Source organism: Galleria mellonella, unplaced genomic scaffold (assembly GCF_026898425.1).
Source record: "Galleria mellonella isolate WM207_F2 unplaced genomic scaffold, CSIRO_AGI_GalMel_v1 utg150, whole genome shotgun sequence".
In the NCBI taxonomy this organism is placed as follows: Eukaryota; Metazoa; Arthropoda; class Insecta; order Lepidoptera; family Pyralidae; genus Galleria; species Galleria mellonella.
The window spans coordinates 2023097-2042500 of record NW_026442002.1 but is presented as its reverse complement, the minus strand read 5'-3'; the positions used below and the strand labels follow the sequence as shown (position 1 = coordinate 2042500).

The 19404-nt window shown below is 36.8% G+C and overlaps 2 protein-coding genes across 7 annotated transcripts in view; one reads left to right on the top strand and one right to left on the bottom strand.

Annotated features, from left to right (window-relative positions):
• Nucleotides 1-491, top strand: part of LOC113520883 (cytoplasmic FMR1-interacting protein) — a 35156-nt gene extending 34665 nt beyond the window's left edge. The window contains exon 28 of the mRNA XM_052892224.1: nt 1-491. This exon is cut by the window's left edge and continues 3200 nt beyond it. The gene's annotated coding sequence lies outside the window, so the exon portion shown is untranslated.
• A 1263-nt stretch (nt 492-1754) lies between these two features.
• Nucleotides 1755-19404, bottom strand: part of LOC113520922 (segmentation protein cap'n'collar) — a 161610-nt gene continuing 143960 nt past the window's right edge. For all 6 annotated transcript variants that reach the window (XM_052892118.1, XM_052892113.1, XM_052892115.1 and 3 more), the window contains exons 12-22: nt 14428-14508; nt 13067-13178; nt 12692-12791; nt 11356-11470; nt 10912-11012; nt 9744-9879; nt 8352-8450; nt 7315-7445; nt 6412-6585; nt 5616-5721; nt 1755-5015 (exon numbers count right to left, since the gene is read on the bottom strand). In XM_052892118.1, coding sequence (XP_052748078.1) covers nt 4951-5015; nt 5616-5721; nt 6412-6585; nt 7315-7445; nt 8352-8450; nt 9744-9879; nt 10912-11012; nt 11356-11470; nt 12692-12791; nt 13067-13178; nt 14428-14508 — 1220 coding nt within the window. In that variant the 3' untranslated portion in view covers nt 1755-4950. The remainder of the gene's footprint in view (nt 5016-5615; nt 5722-6411; nt 6586-7314; nt 7446-8351; nt 8451-9743; nt 9880-10911; nt 11013-11355; nt 11471-12691; nt 12792-13066; nt 13179-14427; nt 14509-19404) is intronic.

Sequence of the window (19404 nt, the reverse complement as noted above, 5' to 3'; positions counted from 1 at the left end):
TTTTTACTTATACATAAGCGCTTTTTTTTTATAGCTTATAACCATAAGAATAAATTTAGGTCTAATAATCTTAGTTTTTTTTTCTTATGGTACCACTTCTAGATTGAGCACTGGCTGAAAATGAATGATTTCTCTGATAAAAAATCATAGAGTAACATTACTCTATGGTCATAGTACAGAGGGCCTACCATGAAATGTTTTCCGAAATTTCGGAGCCAAACGAAACACAAATTTGATGTTAAAATTACATAATACATGCCGTTTGGAAATATTAAAAATGTTGAAATATTGTTCCTTTTGATTTCTATGATAGGATGTATGACGAATGAAATGTTAAACTACATTTATTGGTCCGATTTTGGTATAAACAAAAACACGAAATTGAGTCCGAAATTTCGGAATTTCACTTCATGGTAGACCCGCTGACTTGTTACGAATGTCGGATGTGAATTTTAATGGATTAATATAAATAAATATCTTTTAGTCATGTATGTGTATTTTTTTCTTTCTTTTTTATTAAATTTTTTTCTCCAATGAATGACAAAAGGGTTTTCTAAAGCTACCCGCTAATGCATATTTTTCTGATTCTGATTAATGAAAATGGAATGGTAACCTCTCTTCGCTAGGTTACCATTCCATGGTGCCCCGCTACGATATCGCTCTCTATAGAGAGCGATATCCTAGCGGGGCACCAGTGAGAGAAGATTGATGAGAATGAAAAGGCAGGTCAGTTAGTCCATCGTGACGATTTCCACAAAAGTTAATTACGATGGTTTTTAGGGGGAATCGCATGGAGGTCAACCTAATAGGGTTTAGTGCTACCAATGAAGCTGTTAGATCCCATTACTGTTCCTTTTACCCATTACTTTTCCCCCATTTGTGAACGTATGTGCACAATACTAGCTTATTATCAATTTTAGACTGATATGTGCCAAAGAGGGCGCCACTGTGTAAAGTTCATAGTTTAATCAGTGGTTATAGGCGGGATAATGAATTATAATTGCTGGCAACTTTTGTAAATAAAAAAAGTGTAGATACAGGTAACTCTGATAAAGATATTATTAAAAAAAAAATTTAGTATCTTCTTTTTTTTTTCATGAAACTAGAAGTTTTATTTCTTAAATATCACTCGTATACAGATATCGTCTAGTTATTTTTTATTTTATTTTTTTCCGTTAATTGACAACTGTTGAACATAAGCCTGCCCCATAAGAGGAGTTTTGCTAGTAGTTATGTTTTGCAGGCCAGTTGGCAACCGCTTGTTAATTAGGATTTTATAATTGATATTATGAATAAGTAAAAAAAATATGTGAACTGGCGCGAAATCGAAAGAAGTTTTTAAAATAATAAACGTATTCCGAATTCAAAATAATTAAAAAGTTGCAAAATGGAAAAGTTTTTATGCAACAGTTTTTATAGCCGGGCTAGTTTATTTATTTTATTTATTCATTAGTACATATGTGTGTACATGGCGGACTTAATGCTAAAAGCATTCTCTCCCAGTCAACCGTAGGGAAGTGTCAGAATACTCGAATGCGGTACTAGTAATTATTGATATACATACATACTAAAATTACATATATAAACGAATAAATATATATGAATAACAAATATACTTACACATATATGACATATACTATATTATACACGAAATTGAGAATAAAGTACTAGTTATATGTATAGAAAATGCTTTGTTGTAAGTCTACTCTATTAGGTGATTGAATTGGATGAGACAGAGAAATGAAACAAGAAAAGAAAATTTCATTTTTATATTAAGACTTAATAATTAGGTTATTACAACTAACTTAAGTTATTAACTTCTGTTACAGTAAAAAAGAAATCTTACAATACTAACAATCAGTAATAATATATTACAACACTGCGCAACGCAATCTCGCGAGTTTACGATAAACTGGCAAAACGTTCACAGTAACACAAATTTTATATTTCGAACTATTATATTCGAAGGTGACTTGTGTATTGTCAAAAATGTATATGGGCACAGCCCTTTGCCTTTCCCATTGAGGTAAACTGGACCAAAATAAAAAAAAAACTACGTTGTTTCGCCAAAAAACCGCAAAATCAAATGTGATAAAACACACATTGAAAATATTTAAATTAAGAGCGCGAAATTATTTCTTTGTTTTTATTTCACAACTATCAATTTTAATGTATTAAATGTATAAAAAAAATTGTGAAATATGGCGACGTAATAATGAATAGTAATAAAAATTGTGTTACTATGAATAGCATTGTGTTAAATAAATTCTACCGGCGTTTTATCAATTTGTAAATGGCGGGAAATACATAGTTATGATACAGATTATAAACGCGCCATTTTCGAATCACCATAGACAATATTATATCATTTTCGCCGGAAACACTAAAGATCCCACAGCCTTTTCACCTACTTTTCGATAAAAAAAGAACAAAAACTTAAGTGAAATGCTTTACCCGTGGCCTACTTAAGTCTTAAATTAATAAATATGTAAACATTTTTTTTTATCATTTTAAATTTATTTCAGTTAAAAGCCATTGTCTATGCGCTAGGTTAAAAAAATATGCACCACAGCATATAAATATTTCTCATAATTTACATTTTATAAAGCGACTTTTTTTAAAGACAACAATGGCTATCGGGAAGAACGAAAAAAGAAAACAATATCGACATAATAAACAATATATTTGATGTTTGTTGTCTTTGAAAAAATTTGCCAAATATGGCTTACCATAGACTTATAGCAGACCTTAAAGATCAGTTCAAAACAAATATAAACACTGACCTTAGTTAACTACAAGTATACTATTTTTCGCTTCCAACTACATAATATAATACAACAGGAAACCGGCACGATAGTGTGTTTGTCAATTATGTATCGCTTATCGATATGTCGATACTTTATCGAGGGTCGATAAAATATTATCGATTTATAAGGGACAAAATCAACGTGCATAAATGAATATTGTAGTTGGAGCTGTGTATAAAAATCTGGCAATATCTACAATTTGTACTTGTTTTGAGAGTAAGTTTTGTTCACGCATCGGAAAAATAGCAGAAAAAAAAAACAGAATTCAAAATTCTATAACAAACTTATCTACTTTTTTTTTTAATATACATAAATAAAACAGCAAGAGCGAATATACTTTACAAATTAAAAGTTAAAATCGATTTATGATTACTTATTGCAACGCGACGGTGTCATAGACACCAATTTTATAGACTATTTTTTTTTTATTTTATATCAGTCATTTCTGTATTATAGTACTAAATAACCATCGACATATATATTTTTTTTAATCGTATGATAAATTAGAAGTGGCTAAGTTTTTTCTTTTTTTAATAAGTACATTTTTTTTTTTGTTTTGTTATGTCAAAGATCACACACGCTGGAAGTGAAATCGTGTTAATAGAAAATTTGTATGCCCCTATTATTTTGACTATTATTATGAAAGCTATGCCCAACAGTGGGATGTTTATAAAATTATTATTGTAATAAAGAGAGAATTATAGAAAATTGACACTTATCGCTTGTTACATGAAATAGGACCTTATGCATTGTTATTTTAATTCAATTTCAAATGCAGACAAATATTTATGTATGTATGAATTTAAACAAATGTATGTATGCCATTAAAAACTATATGTCGATGTTACAAGCGAAAACGCGAGCAGAATTTGATGTTGCGAGACCAATGCCAACTTTACAACTAAGAGACACTAACAAAAATGGAATATTTTTTATTATCACAAATAAATAATGTTAAAACAATTTCGAGACGTGTATATGAAAGAAAAACCGCTAGAAGCACCGTCAGAATTAGACCTGCTATTTGTTTTTTTTAAGAAAGACGGCATGATATACTAGTTAATATTTTTTATACCTTTAAGTTTTTAAACTGGCAACTAATTTGTTTACAAACATATCGTCATAGTCGTAGAATACCGACGGATCTTTATACGTAATATTTGTCAGATCCGTCGGTATTCTACGACTGTGACGATATTAAGAACAGGAAGGCTGTATGGGTTTTGTACCGTTGCCTTTTACCTTGCATAAAAAACAAAATCTCTGCGTTTTTATCCGTCTTTCTTATTAAGTAGGCAGATGGTCTAAACTCTGATATAACATAACCTGACCTGTCAGAGACCATTGAAGACAACAGAGTATATTTTAAAGTTAACCATAGACAATCTTAAAAACCACGCTGTCTATGGAAAACTTTAAAATGAGACCATACGTAAGGGAATCACTGGGAATTCACTACCAAGACAATTGCGAAGTAGATTGTCTGATAAAAATATTAATAAATGTACAAATAGCAGGTATGTGCAGTTAAAAATAAGGTTCATATTTGTTTGACAATATTAATTCGACTTGTTTATTTTTTTGTCAATATTATTAAAAACGGACTATTGGATTACATTTTGGTGTATTAATTAATTTTAAACTTTTATATTTTTAATAATAAATATTTAATTTTATTTTCGGGATTCATTTAATTGGATAGTTTAAATGTCGTTAGTTAAAATATAAGGCAATAAATCAGGTATGCAGGTACAGTTTAAAGATGGGCCTTTTTAAATTCCAAAAATAAATTCAAATATCTTATTATCGGAATTATCTAGGTAACGAATTCGCAGTTTAAAAAAATTCCATAGACAAAAAATTCCCGCCAATTTCATAGCATCATATTAATTTGACAGATTGAGATACTGTCCTGTCTGCATCATAGATTAAGAATACCTACGCTGGCTTTCTCTTTCTACGCCCTGCGATTAAAAAAGGACAGCACTATTCCTATCAGATTGATATGATGGTATAATCGGTGGTCTATGGAAGGTAACATGAGACCATAGATAAAATATAACTATAGATCTTATATATTATTGCGTTGTAGTCTTGTGTGCTCGTATGTTTGCTACCATCTCGGGTATACGGGGGGCGGGGGTCACTGTTCGAAATTCTTCGCCTTTCTGTCCATCTCATCGTCGGATGTCCGGTTCATGGGATGATCTGTGGAAATAAATGAAAATAAGAAATCGCCTATTCTTTAAGTAACCAATGTCTCTGGCACAATGCAAAAGTAAATTAATATTTTTTTTTGTCCTTTCATACTTACTTGTCTCCGATTTTGATAATGCTTTTTTTTATACGACTTAGAATGGCAAATAAGCTGACGGCCCACCTGATGGAAAGTGGTAACCGTCGCCTATAGACATGAGCTGTACAGTGGACATAACAGAGTATACTGTTTCGCCCATGATCCTCTGTACCCTGTAAATTCACTGCCACATCCCACCACAAACCGAAACACAGCCATGCAAACACAACTGCTTCACGGTTGAAACACGACTGGTACAGAGGTACCCAAGCAATCGACTTTTGTACAAAGTCTCCCTCTGGATTATATTAGACAATTTTCCATGGAAAAGCGTATATATCTTTTCAGACATGTCTTTGCGAAGCTTCGCATATTCTAGAGTGGGCAACCAAACAAGTTTGAGATGGGCACGGGCCACTTTCTCCCTCTAAATATTTTCCTCCAATCAAATATAACTGCTTCTACAAGACAATAGGCGTCGCTAGTTGGTGCGCCTTCGCAGGTATACCCACCAGGGTGCTGCGTCATCTTGGGCACCAGAACCACGTTGCCGTCGGCTGCCTGCTGCAGGGAGTACTGAGACGACGACAGCGGCCGCCCCTCGGGGTCACGCAGGTTCTATGACAACGCGATATTATATTGTATTATGGTATTAAACCAGAATTAATTAATTCATTAATTAGTCCATTACCCTAAGGTTGTATTGAAGAGATTGCTCTCAGCAATAAGACCGCCTCACTGTACTCATACCACTGTATCGTTACATTTATTAATTAAATTGTAATTATATATATATATATATATATATATATATATATATATATATATATATATATATATATATATATATATATATATATATATATATATATATATATATATATATATTAACTGCCAAACTCTAAAATCACAAAACTAAATTCCTAATGTTTTTTTTTACAACTTAGAATAGCAAACAAGCTGACGGCCTACCTGACGGAAAGTGGTAACCGTCGCCTATAGACATGAGCAGTATCATGGATATAACAGAGTATACTGTTTCGCCCATGATACCCCCCATGCGTTGCCATTCCTGAGGACTCAGGTGTTATTCCTCTGTACCCAGTAAATTCACGCCATATCGCATCCTTTAAACCAAAACACAGCCATGCAAACACAACTGCTTCACGGTAGAAACACGAATGGGGCAGAGGTGGCCAAGCAAACGACTTTTGTACAAAGTCTCCCTCTGGTCCTCAATATGGGGAGGTGGATATACAGCAGTGGACAGTTGAGGTGATGATGAAGGTGATGACTGGGCGTACTGACCTGGAACACGTGCCTGTAGAGGGCGGCGAAGCGCTCCTTGACCCGCTGCCGCTCGGCCTGCAGCGAGTGGTGGTCGCGCTGCGTCCGCTGCTTGCGGTCGCGCATCGTGCGCACCTCGTCCGCCAGCGACGTGATCTGGTCCAGCTTCCTCTTGCGGCAGTTCTGCGCAGCCACCTGCGTTTCAAATAGCATTCTTAAGGATCTTTTTTTCATCTATCAGTGAAGCTCCAAGTTCTTCAGTGCGTTAAGAAGAGGGCTATGCTCGAAGTTCCTTTGTGTGATATAATCCGAAATGAGGGGGGAAGGGGGAGAAGAGATTGGTAATGTTGGGGTCTTGGAATCGAATGGCAACCCCACCCGCGCTATCGGTATACACCGACGGGGCACCAATGAGGGATGATAGATGAGGATGAAGCAGGTCAGTTAGTCCATCGTGACGAATTCAACAAGAATTGTTCACGATGGTTTCCAGGGGGAACCACGTGGAGGTCGACTTGATAGCAATGTCGAACTCCATTGCTAATAATCCCTTTCCCCCTAACCCCAATGTTAGCAACACACCCTGTCAGATCGATCTCCTCGCGGTTCCCCCTGGAAACTACCGTGTTCAATTCTAGGTGTATTCATCACGATGGGCTAATTGACCTGCCTTTTCATCCTCACCTATCATCCCTCACTGGTGCCCCGCCAGCGTATACCGATAGCGCAGGCGGAGTTACCATTTCATTATCATCCATAAAAAAACCCCTTTAAAATAAAACACAGCCATGCAAACACAACTGCTTCACGGTAGAAACACGAATAGGACAGAAGTACCCAAGCAAACGACTTTTGTACAAAAATCTCGCTCTGGTAAATAATCTCTCTCAATTTACTTGTAGATTGTATAAAAAATGAAATTACCTTATTCTTCCCCCTCCTCCTGATGTCCCTGATGAGTGACAGTTGCGCTTCGCTCAGGTCGTGCTTCGAGAGCCTCTCGTTGAACTCGTCCATTGGCAAGTTTATTATGTCGTGAACTTCTAGAGGTATACCTGGGGGCAAATAGATGATGCATGACCAATATCGGTATCATTCCAATTTATTGGGTTCGTCTGGGTTATGATCTGATACTGCTTAGCAGTTTGTATTTACACAAATTCATTATTTATATAATTTAAGTTTTCGAAAAAACCCAACAGCAGAGTTTCTTGCCCGTTCTTCTTGGTTGAACTTGCGTTCCGAATAGGCGACAGAGAAAAATGATCGGTTATTTTATAACATTTTTAATTTTTTTTTTTTTATATCAATATAACTTTTTTTTATTTATGAACCGATTGAAATAAAATAAACACTAAATGTTAAGTGGAGCAAATCGTAACGCAACACCGTTTTTGACATTAGCGTGCACAAACGTAAGGACAATCAGACAAAAATTCTATAAATCAATGTTTTAGGTTCTATTACGTTCATAAAGTAACCCTATAATAGTTTTTCTTATATACCTTCCATGTACAGACAGCGACCAGTTACGATTTTACTACATGTATTGTTATTTTTTTCTAATTTATTTTTAATTAACAAAATTCTATTTTTTTTATTTTTTTATACAACTTAGAATGACAAACAAGCTGACGGCCCACCTGATGGAAAGTGGTAACCGTCGCCTATAGACATGAGCAGTACCGTGGACATAACAGAGTATACTGTTCCGCCCATGATACCCCCCATGCGTTGCCATTCCTGAGGACTCAGGTGTTATTCCTCTGTACCCAGTAAATTCACGCCATATCCCACACTTCAAACCGAAACACAGCCATGCAAACACAACTGCTTCACGGTTGAAACACGAATGGAACAGAGGTACACAAGCAAACGACTTTTGTACAAAGTCTCCCTCTGGTAATCTATAAAACATGTTTAAAATTGCGTAAAATAAGAATATAGATGTTTGAACTCACCGAGTGCCTTGGCCCTTTTCTCGTCCCTTGTGAGGTGCTGCCCACTGCTCGTGGCTGACGAGCCGCCGTCCGATATACTTCCGTCGGTCAGTCGGCGGACTATGGGAAGGCAATGTTAAATGTGTTAAAACACACATTAGCGTTACTGCTTAGTTAGTATAAACTATTTTATCTATTTTAACATAATGCCCAATCATCATCTTCCTACCCTTATCCCAATTATTATTTGGGGTCGGCGTAATATGTTTTTAACCATATTACAAAAAGATTTGGTTTCTAGTTTTACGACCGGCCACCTGCCTGACGTCAACCCCCTTTGGGAAATTAATGTCCAATAAAACGTGTAAAATGCTGGCTTAAATTTCTTTATATTTCTTTATTTCCTTACGGTATAGACAGAGAGAACTGAGTGTCTATGGCTTTCCTTACAGACATCTCTTATTTCATAGATTTTGCATACTTAGATACCGGCTTCCAGAGACTGTTAATTTTTGCTTCAGCTAAAATATACCTGGATGGCTGATTTTGTAGGAACCAATTGCGTATTTTTTTTTAGCGGTCATAGACAAAAGTAACTTTTTATTTATTTATTTATAACTTTGTACACGCTGATAATACATACAAATATGAAAGAGGTAAGTAAATGTACAGAGGTGAGCTTAACTCTAAGAGTTCTCTTCCAGCAATACTCAAAGTGGAAAGGAGCATCAATGTCAGCGGGTAGAGCTGTGTACAATATTGTGACAATTTTTAAACAAAAAAGAACTAGACTTAAGTTTATAAATAGCTTATATATATATATATATATATATATATATATATATATATATATATATATATATATATATATATATATATATATATATATATATATATATATATACAGTGATACGCTCTATATAAGCAACTCATTTGAACCAATTTCAATAAAAAAAAGTTTCTTATTGGGAAAACTTGCTTATAGGGGAAAAAAGGAGTATAAAAACTACTTACCGTCTGGAAAATATGTTTACTTATATCTTTTACTAACTAAGCTGAGTAGAATAAATAAAATATAAAAAATATTGCTTATACAGAGGTTGCTTATATAGAGCGTTCACTGTATTTGTACTAATTTAAGCAAATAATGATTAATAACGTGAACGGTGAGTAATATTGGTAAAATGTAGAAAAACATATGAAGCATGACATGCACCCCGGCCTTGTAAAACCCAATCATCGATCAACATGGTCATCTCTTTAGCCGCCCTATGTTGTGTGGGCGACCTCGGGGTATACCCCTCTATCCCGGCTTCAACTCCGGAGGCGACGACCTCCGGGTCGCTGGGTTCTTCAGCCGGCATACACTGGTGGTCTGTGTATGCCGGCGTGGTGTCTTCTTGTAAAACCCACCTCGTTTGTCCCGTACTGCGGCCGGCCGCTGGTCGGCGGGCGCTAGCGGCGCACTGTACGTGTGATTGTGACGCACTCTCTCCGGGGTCGCGTACGCGAAACGGTTCGGGTTCGGTACCGGACTCGGGATTCCGGTCTGTGGGCAAATGTATACAAGTACATAGTAATAATAAGTTATTATTATAATTTCAGCCGTTACCTGTCCACTGCTGGACATAGGCCTTTCCCATAAGAGGACTTTTGCTAGTAGTTGCCACGCTTGGCAGGTGAGTTGGCAAACGCAATTAGACTTTTAGATAAGTTTTAAGAGAGACGCTGATGGCTATCCTTTGCCCTCCCTTAGTCGCCATATTACGGACACCCACGGGAAAAGGAGTGACCCACTCTATACCGGGACCACACGGTGATATAATCATAAATAGTACAGGTTAAGTGATAAATTTTGCCGTGTGGTCCCGGCATAGAATAGGCCACCCCTTCTTTTCCCATAGATGTCGTAAGAGGCGACTAAGGAAGGCCGATGGGTGGGGCAGCAGCGTCCATCTCAAAACATCACCAAAAGCCAAACTGCGGTTGCCAATCGGCCTGCCAAGCGTGGCAACTACTGGCAAAACCCTCCTAGAGGGAGGCTTATGTTCAGCAGTGGACAGTTAAAGGCTGATATGAATTTAGGATGAAACTGGTGAAATGTTATTCTCAAAAGTAGAATATAAAAGTTTCATGTCTAATTCACCAGAGGGAGACTTTGTACAAAAGTCGATTGCTTGTGTACCTCTGTCCCATTCGTGTTTCCACCGTGAAGCAGTTGTTTGCATGGCTGTGTTTCGGTTTGAAGGGTTGAATATGGCGTGAATTTACAGGGTACAGAGGAATAACACCCGAGTACTCAGGAATGGCAACGCATGGGGGGTATCATGGGCGAAACAGTATACTCTGTTATGTCCATGGTACTGCTCATGTCTATAGGCGACGGTTACCACTTTCCTTTAGGTGGTCCATCAGCTTGTTTGCCATTCTAAGTTGTATAAAAAAAAATTACCAATCAAAAATTACTGCACCAATTCAGATGCGATTTTCACAGTTATATTTCTAAAGATTTGACTTAAAAACTGGTATCTACATACACTATTTACAATTTCCGTACAATTGTTATGCCAAAAATACTGACCTGTAGTAATGAGTGGGTCGCGTGCGCAGCGTTGAGGTCCAACGCGGGCTGCAGTGACGTCACGTGCGGTGGCGCCAACTGGTGGCGCGCGCCGAACTCCACTGCAAATAATGTACAATTCTTAGATCATATAGAGTGTCTCCATACAAATGCTGCGAGAAAAACAAGCCAACTTCTTCATACAATTTTATTTGATAAATAACGTAAGAGGCGACTAAGGGAGGACGAGAGATGGGCAGCGGCGTACGTTTTGAAACATATCTAAAAGCCTAACTGCGGTTGCCAATCCACCTGTCAAGTGTGGCAACTATTGGCAAAACTTCCCTTATGGGGAAGGTTTATATCCAGCAGTTGTCCACCGAATAAATAAATATTATTATAATAAAAAAAAATCAATCGAATGGAAAATCCCTTCCTTTTTTGAAATCGGTTAAGGGTACTAACCATTATGCATGTGCATATTGTCGTGATGGTACGCCTGCTCGGGGCATTCGTACTTGACCACGCCTGCAGGGTTGGGCCGAGTCGTCAGAGGTTCTAGGGTTGGCGCTGGTTGCTCCTGGAAACAAAAAAAAAAAATTTTTTTTGGTAAAATTTTTAAATATACCTATCTAGAGAGAGTTTTTACCAGAAACAGACTTTGTACAAAAGTCGTTTGCTTGGCCACCTCTGTCCCATTCGTGTTTCTACCGTGAAGCAGTTGTGTTTGCATGGCTGTGTTTCGGTTTGAAGGGTGGAATATGGCGTAAATTTACAGGGAACAGAGGAATAACACCTGAGTCCTCAGGAATGGCAACGCATGCGGAGTATCATGGGCGAAACAGTATACTCTGTTATGTCCGTGGTACTGCTCATGTCTATAGGCGACGGTTACCACTTTCCATCAGGTGGGACGTCAGCTTATTTGCCATTCTAAGTTGAGTGATAAAAAAAGAGACACTTTGTGAAATAGTTATGTAGGTTTTTTTTAATGTTAGAGAGGCAATCGAGTAGTCGGTCCACCTGGTGGGAAGTGGCTACCGTCGCCCATGATCACTTGCAACACTAGAGGTGCCGCTTGGCGTCGCTGGCCTTTTAAATGATTGCAAGTTGTAATATTGTTAAATTAAAATATCAAATGGAGGCAAACGGATGGACACACACAATGCATTTTATTCATAAATTACCTTTTATTATTATTTTTAATAAGGCATTTCGCGACCGACTCTCGGCCACAGCAGTATATCAGTGTTTCGCTCTTTTGAGGGCGAAGAAATAAATTGAGTTGTGACCATTTTGTGTTACTATGGCACACGCGTGAAAAAAAAGAAATTGTTGTTTTATATATTTTGCTTTTTGTTTCTTTTTTGTTGCTTTTTTTATTTTCATTCTTTTGCCTCTTTTACTGTGTATTATGTGTATGTTTGTATTGTTATTTGTGTGCTGTAACTAATGCAAATAATGCAATCTATCTATCTATCTATCTATCTAGGCACGTTTTTTTTAAATGCCCTATATTATACTGTAGGAAAAAAACTGAAGACCGGAGCTCATTCCACAACGCCGATGAACGCTGTAGATTTATTACAGTCTCATTTGTTTTTACGGTGCTTTAATGATTCCCGAGTATGACAGGCGACGACTGCTCATAATCGAGAACGGTTCGCACGACAAAATTATTAATTCAGTTTCATCAGTAGATGTACATCTTAAGAACGAATTCCAGTGCCGTTCCCGAGTATGACGAGTTGACCACTGGTCATACTCGAGAACGGTTCGTATATAAGGCGTGCGAGTGTACCTGGAAGCAACGTTTCCCGAACATGTGGTGCTTCTTCTGGGGCTGATGTGGCGCCGAGCGGTCCCTACCGTACGCCGCCTCGTATGGCCGGAACTTGGAACTGGGGTTAAACGAAAATAATTCATATTAAAGGCAAAATGAAAATAAGAGACTAAATAAATTTGAAAATGAAGGCAAAATGAAAATATGTGATCTAGAAACTAAGTGGCAATATGCAAAATTAAAATAATTAATAAATAGGGGGGAAAATTAAACCATTATATATAAGAGACTGGGGGCAACATGAAATATATTAATATTTACATAACCAGGAGAGAGCAGGGACTGTAAAGAAGATCATCAACGCATGCGTGGATGGCATGGTGTTCAGCGTACCTGTGAAACTCCTGCGCGGAGTCACTGCCGTCGCACCATTCACCGTCGGAGAGCGATGGCACCCGTTCGGAGCCCATCGACGACACGGCACTGTCCGAGGCAGAGTCGCGCTCTGGAAGGCAACAGTCACAATTAAACATGGCGTCTCATAAAAAAAAATCGATTTCAACTGTGACAAAACCAGTTTTGATTTAAAAACTAAAACACTGCACCGATTTTGATAAAATTTCCACAAGACGAAACTATAAGTATATCCTTTCAGACAAAAAAATAAATTTACAAATCGGTTTACAATTGACCGAGTTATGAGGTGACAAACATACAAAAATAAATACAACCGATTTGAAAATCTCCTTTTTTTTTTAAGTCAATTGATGACAATCATTATCTAATTAGAAACTAGCGATCCGACCCGGCTTCGCACGAGCCGACAGATAGAATGATAAATTTGTTTACACTAATATTACAGTAAAAGATTTAACAAGTAAAGATTTGATTTTTAATGAACCGCGTAAAGTCGGGTCGAGACGTTAGTCTTATTAGCAATAAGACCGTCTCACTGTACTCATACAACTGTATGGTTACATTTATTAATTGCCTTGCTTATTCCCTACATTGTATAATACAAATAAAGTATACCTATTCATTTATTATTAGCTTTAATAAGCAAATTTTTGATACCTCGGGTTAAACTATTCTAATTTCCATAGGGTCTCTAACTTTTTCCCATAATATTATATATAGTATAGGTTGATAATGTACCTTTCTATAGGTGGGAGAATTTTTAGAATCTTCCATGGTGCTATTCGATTATGCACAGGCTTTTTTATTATACAACTTAGAATGGCAAACAAGCTGACGGTCCACCTGATGGAAAGTGGCAACCGTCGCCTATACACATGAGCAGTACCGTGGACATAACAGAGTATACTGTTCCGCCCATGATACCCCCCATGCGTTGCCATTCCTAATAAGTAAATTCACGCCTATCCCATCCTTCAAATCGAAACACAGCCATGCAAACACAACTGCTTCACGGTTGAAACACGAATTGGGAACACGAATTTAATGACCGTGTAATTTTAAATATAGTACATTTGAATAAACACACATAATTTTAACAGTGATTTATCAGGTCGACCTTCACGCGGGTCCTCCTGGAAACCATCATTTATAGTTGAATTCATCACGATGGGCCGACTGACCTCCCTTCATCCTCACCTATCATTTTTCACTGGTGCCCCGCCAGCGTATACCGACAGCGCAGGCGGGGCAACCATTCCATTATCATCCATTAAGCGAACACATTCCGGTAACGCGGACAAAGACGCGTGTAAAAGCTAGTGTATATACATACGTACCTGTCATCATCATGTGCGTGTGGCTCGGGTGGGGCGCGTGGTGCCCGCTGGCGCCGTCCAGCATTCTCATCGTGTACATACCTGCCCACAAAAAACAAAATGATTTACGTCATTTTTTTTTTTGCCACCTACCCACTTCTATCTGTTCTCCTTTAACCAAAGGTTGTCTGTAAGAGATCGCCCCAGCGATGAGACCGCCTTATGTACCTTTATGTGTATATTTCAATCTGTATTTACGTTACTGTATTTCACTTGAATTATTCACTTGTCATTGTATATTTTCGTTTATGGTGCAATAATTGTAAGAAGTAATTTACAGTGGTACCCTGCATTTTGGTTATATTTCATTAATAGAGGGACTGGCTGAAAACCAGCGCTGTGCAGCTGTTCACATTGCGCTGGGACACTCGCAGCATCAGCTGAGCCGGTCCCTTTTGCCTACTATGGTACACTTTTTGTATATGTTATTTATTTATTTATTTATTCATTAGTACAAATATGTGTACATGGCGGACTTAATGCTAAAAGCATTCTCTCCCAGTCAACCATAGGGAAGTGTCAGAATACTCGAATGCGGTACTAGTAATTATTGATATGCATACATACTAAAATTACATATATAAAACGAATAAATATATATAAATAACAAATATACTTACACATATATGACATATACTATATTATACACGAATTTAGGAATAATATAAAGCACTTACTGCTCGGATAAAGATAAAAAGTGAGCGTGAACGCTTTTCTTTGAAAGACGGTATAGTCGGTAGTCTCTTAATGGCATCAGGAAGCGCGTTCCAGAGTCGTGAAGAATGTAGGAGGAAAAGAGTTTGAAGCGTAACCAGTACGGTGAGAGGGGAAAGATAATTGGAGAGTATTATTGGAACGAAGGTTACGTTCGTGAGTTTCAAAAAGATAATGGAATTTACTCCTTAAGTAGTTAGGAGACTGGGGGGTTTCGAAGAAGATTAAATTTTATATTGTAATTGTATGACAATAAACGTTTCTATTCTATTCTAATAGAGTTAAATTAATAAATTTATTTATTTATTTTATTGCACTAGAAACATAATAAATAAATAATTACACACTTGAACAATTCAAGTGAAATACATAACATAATTTAAGTTTTATAATCATACCAGTGGTTACTTATATATATATATATATATATATATATATATATATATATATATATATAATATATATGTCAACATATTTATTATTTCTTAATAGAAACAACTATACTGTTTCCTCCTATTATTGTACGCACACTGCCCGCTGGTAATTAATGCTCCTCTCCACTCAGGGTTTGCTGGAAGAGAACTCTTACAGAGTTAAGCTCGCCTGTTGTACATCTTTATTTTATATATATATATATATATATATATATATATATATATATATATATATATATATATATATATATATTTTTTTTTTTTTATGAGTGAAAATGGAATGGTAACCCCGCCTGCGCTAACGGGGTACCTTAGACGCCCCTAGGCCTATATTCAGCAATGAATATTTAACCACTTTTATTTTTATTTATTTATTCTTTATTGTACACAAAAAATTACAACATATAATATATATAAAATTTGGGGGGAAAGGGATTGTTAGTAATGGAGACTGAAAATCCCATTGCTAGCAATATACCCAAACAGGTCGACGACCTCGCGGTTCCCCGTGGAAACTATCATGGTTAATTCCTGATGAATTCATCATGATGGCCTAACTGACCTGTTTTCATTCTCACCTATCACCCTTCACTGGTGCTCCGCCAGCGTATCCCGTTAGCGCAAGCGGAGTTACCATACCTATTTTCACCCATAAAAAAAAAGTACCGTTCATGTTAATAGGCGACGGTTACCACTCCCCATCAGCTGTGCTATTCGCGTCGCTTAAAACATAGAACCCTCTTTTGGGCGAGTCGGCTACAATGCTACAAATGATATGCAAGTCCGTTATCAACAAGCGAGTAATCAAACACAACAGTTGGCTTATCAGTGATAAGGCCAATATTTCTGTACTATGTAAGTATGTATGCATGAGTCGACAATATAAATGTGATTTTATTATTTTATAAAACACTACAACAACGTCTTCATAATATATCAAACAGTTTATAATTACTCCTCTCCATCCAAAGGTTGGCTGCAAGAGATCGCTCTTAGCGATAAGGTCGCCCATTGTTTTCTCACTGTGATTGTTTCTTGTAATTGTTTATATCTATAATAAGTTTACTATTGTAATCTTATGGAGGAAACAATAAAGAGTATCTATCTATCTATATATATATTTACCCTATATTCATCAATACTTCAAACCGCTCACAAACCATGTTGTCAAAAACCACCTTGTTTGCCATTCTAAGTTGTATAAAAAAAAAAAACCAATCATGGCGCGAGCGAGGTTACCGTTCGATCGAGAAAAATTTTTAAAAGTAAATATTTTCACCGTAACTTCACAATACATATACGCAAACATTTTATATATACGTAGGAATTTTTCTTTTTTTTTATACAACTTAGAATGGCAAACAAGCTGACGGCCCCACCTAATGGAAAGTGGTAACCGTCGCCTATAGACATGAGCAGTACCGTGGACATAACAGAGTATACTATTTCGCCCATGATACCCCCCATGCGTTGCCATTCCTGAGGACTCAAGTGTTATTCCTCTGTACCATGTAAATTCACGCCATATCCCACCCTTCAAACCGAAACACAGCCATGCAAACACAACTGCTTCACGGTAGAAACACGAATGGGACAGAGGTACACAAGCAAACGACTTTTGTACAAAGTCTCCCTCTGGTAAATCTTCAACTGTTTTTTTAAAAACAGCGATCTGAATCATCTCAACACTAGATACAAATACAAACTTGCTGTTCCGAAATATCGTTCAGAAAAAGTTAACAGGTCTTTTATGGGAATGGGCATTAAATGTTACAATAAGATACCGAAGGATATTTAGGATCTGTTTTTTAATAAATTTAAAACTGTTATTAAAAAAAAAAACACTTATTGAACAAAGCCTATTACACGCTAAACGATTACTCGAATGACAGACGTGCACGGTGTTAGTGGATCATGCGCGGGCTTTTAACGACCATGTAATTTTAGACATAGTACGTTTAAATAAACACACATAATGTTAACAGAGATTTAAAAGAGTAACTGTCGAGTTTCTCGCGGGCTCTTCACAACAGATAACAAGCTTTCGAAGCCTGCAGTAGATTTATAAAAAAATGACGATTTAAAAGTGCTTGTAAACAAGTCTATTTGAATAAAGTTCATTTAAATTTGAATTGCTATCCGTAGTTATTATGTTATATATATACATATATATATATATATATATATATATATATATATATATATATATATATATATATATATATATATATATATATATATATATATATATATATATATATATATATATATATATATATATGAGAGCTCGATTGTCTGTACATAGGAAAAAAAAACCGCTAAAAACCGAGTCAGTGAGATGTTTGTTTCAAATTTTCTGTTCCTCTGCCTATTTGTTTGTACGGGCTAATTTCCGAAACTGTTGGACCGATTTAAATGAAATTTTGCATGGTGGTAACTTACATCCCCGGTCAACATTTTAGATACTTTTAATCACGGAGAATTAAACGGTTCCCGGGGGATAGTTAAAAAACTATAGTAACTTGTACAGCTTGGTACACAACCTACTTAAGTAAAGAGCATTTCGAGCTAAGGCAAAGAGTGAGAACGACACGTCATTTGTTAATTTGCATCCAGTATTCACAGACATAATAAACAGGAATAGCAAATACCACGCGGACCATGTCGCGGACATAAAATAGTCATATATATTTATAATTTAATAAAAAAAATATAGGTATTTAACTCTTGACCTTTTAAAAATGACAAATTACTATCAGTCACTATTACGCTGTTTCACAATGAGACCGCATATTTTAATCTTTCTAATATAATAAAAATACTTGTGGTCTCGGCATAGAATGGGCCATCCCTTCGTTTCCCGTGGGTATCGTAAGAGACGACTAAGGGAGGGCGAGGGATGGGCAGCAGCGTCCCTCTTAAAACATCTCCAAAGCCAACCCGTATATGATGATATGGCAGTGGCGGCCTCTTACGGGCAAACGCAATGTAGAACAATCCACTCTCCGCTAGATGGAGTAACTCAAACGCATTGCAGGGAGTCAGTGGATGCAGGTGGCTCGGGACCGTTCTTTATGGCAGTCTATGCGGGAGGGTTATGTCCAGCAGTGGACGGATAATGGCTGAGATGATGAGGTATTGAGACTGAGCACTGTAGGTCTCAGGAATGGCGAAGAATTAGGGATACTGTGGGCGTTATGTTATTTTTTTTTTATACAACTTGGCATGGCAAATAAGCTGACGGCCCACCTGATGGAAAGTGGTAACTGTCGCCTATAGACATGAGCAGAGTATATATACCGTTTCGCCCATGATACCTCCCATGCGTTGCCATTCCTGAGGACTCAGGTGTTATTCCTCTGTACCCAGTAAATTCACGCCATATCCCACCCTTCAAACTGAAACACAGCCATGCAAACACAACTGCTTCACGGTTGTAACATGAATGGGACAGAGGTACCCAAGCAATCGACTTTTGTACAAAATCTCCCTCTGGTATATGCCATAATGTCCAAGTCTATAGGCGACAGTCACTATTTTCCTTTAGGTGAGCTGTTAATTCGGTTACCTTTCCAAGTGGTATAAAAAAAAAAGTATAACAGAAATAGCGGTAGCTGTCAAAACTTATAAGTAGTAGTTTTAATTTATTCACAATGGAAAAGGCACAGGAACTAAACTATACAGCTTGAACTTTATTAGCAAAATTTACATGTCGCAATTTTTTTGATCTTGTTGTTTATGAAATGTCTTGTTTATTTATAGATTAAGTACTTTTTATTGTCTCGTGTCT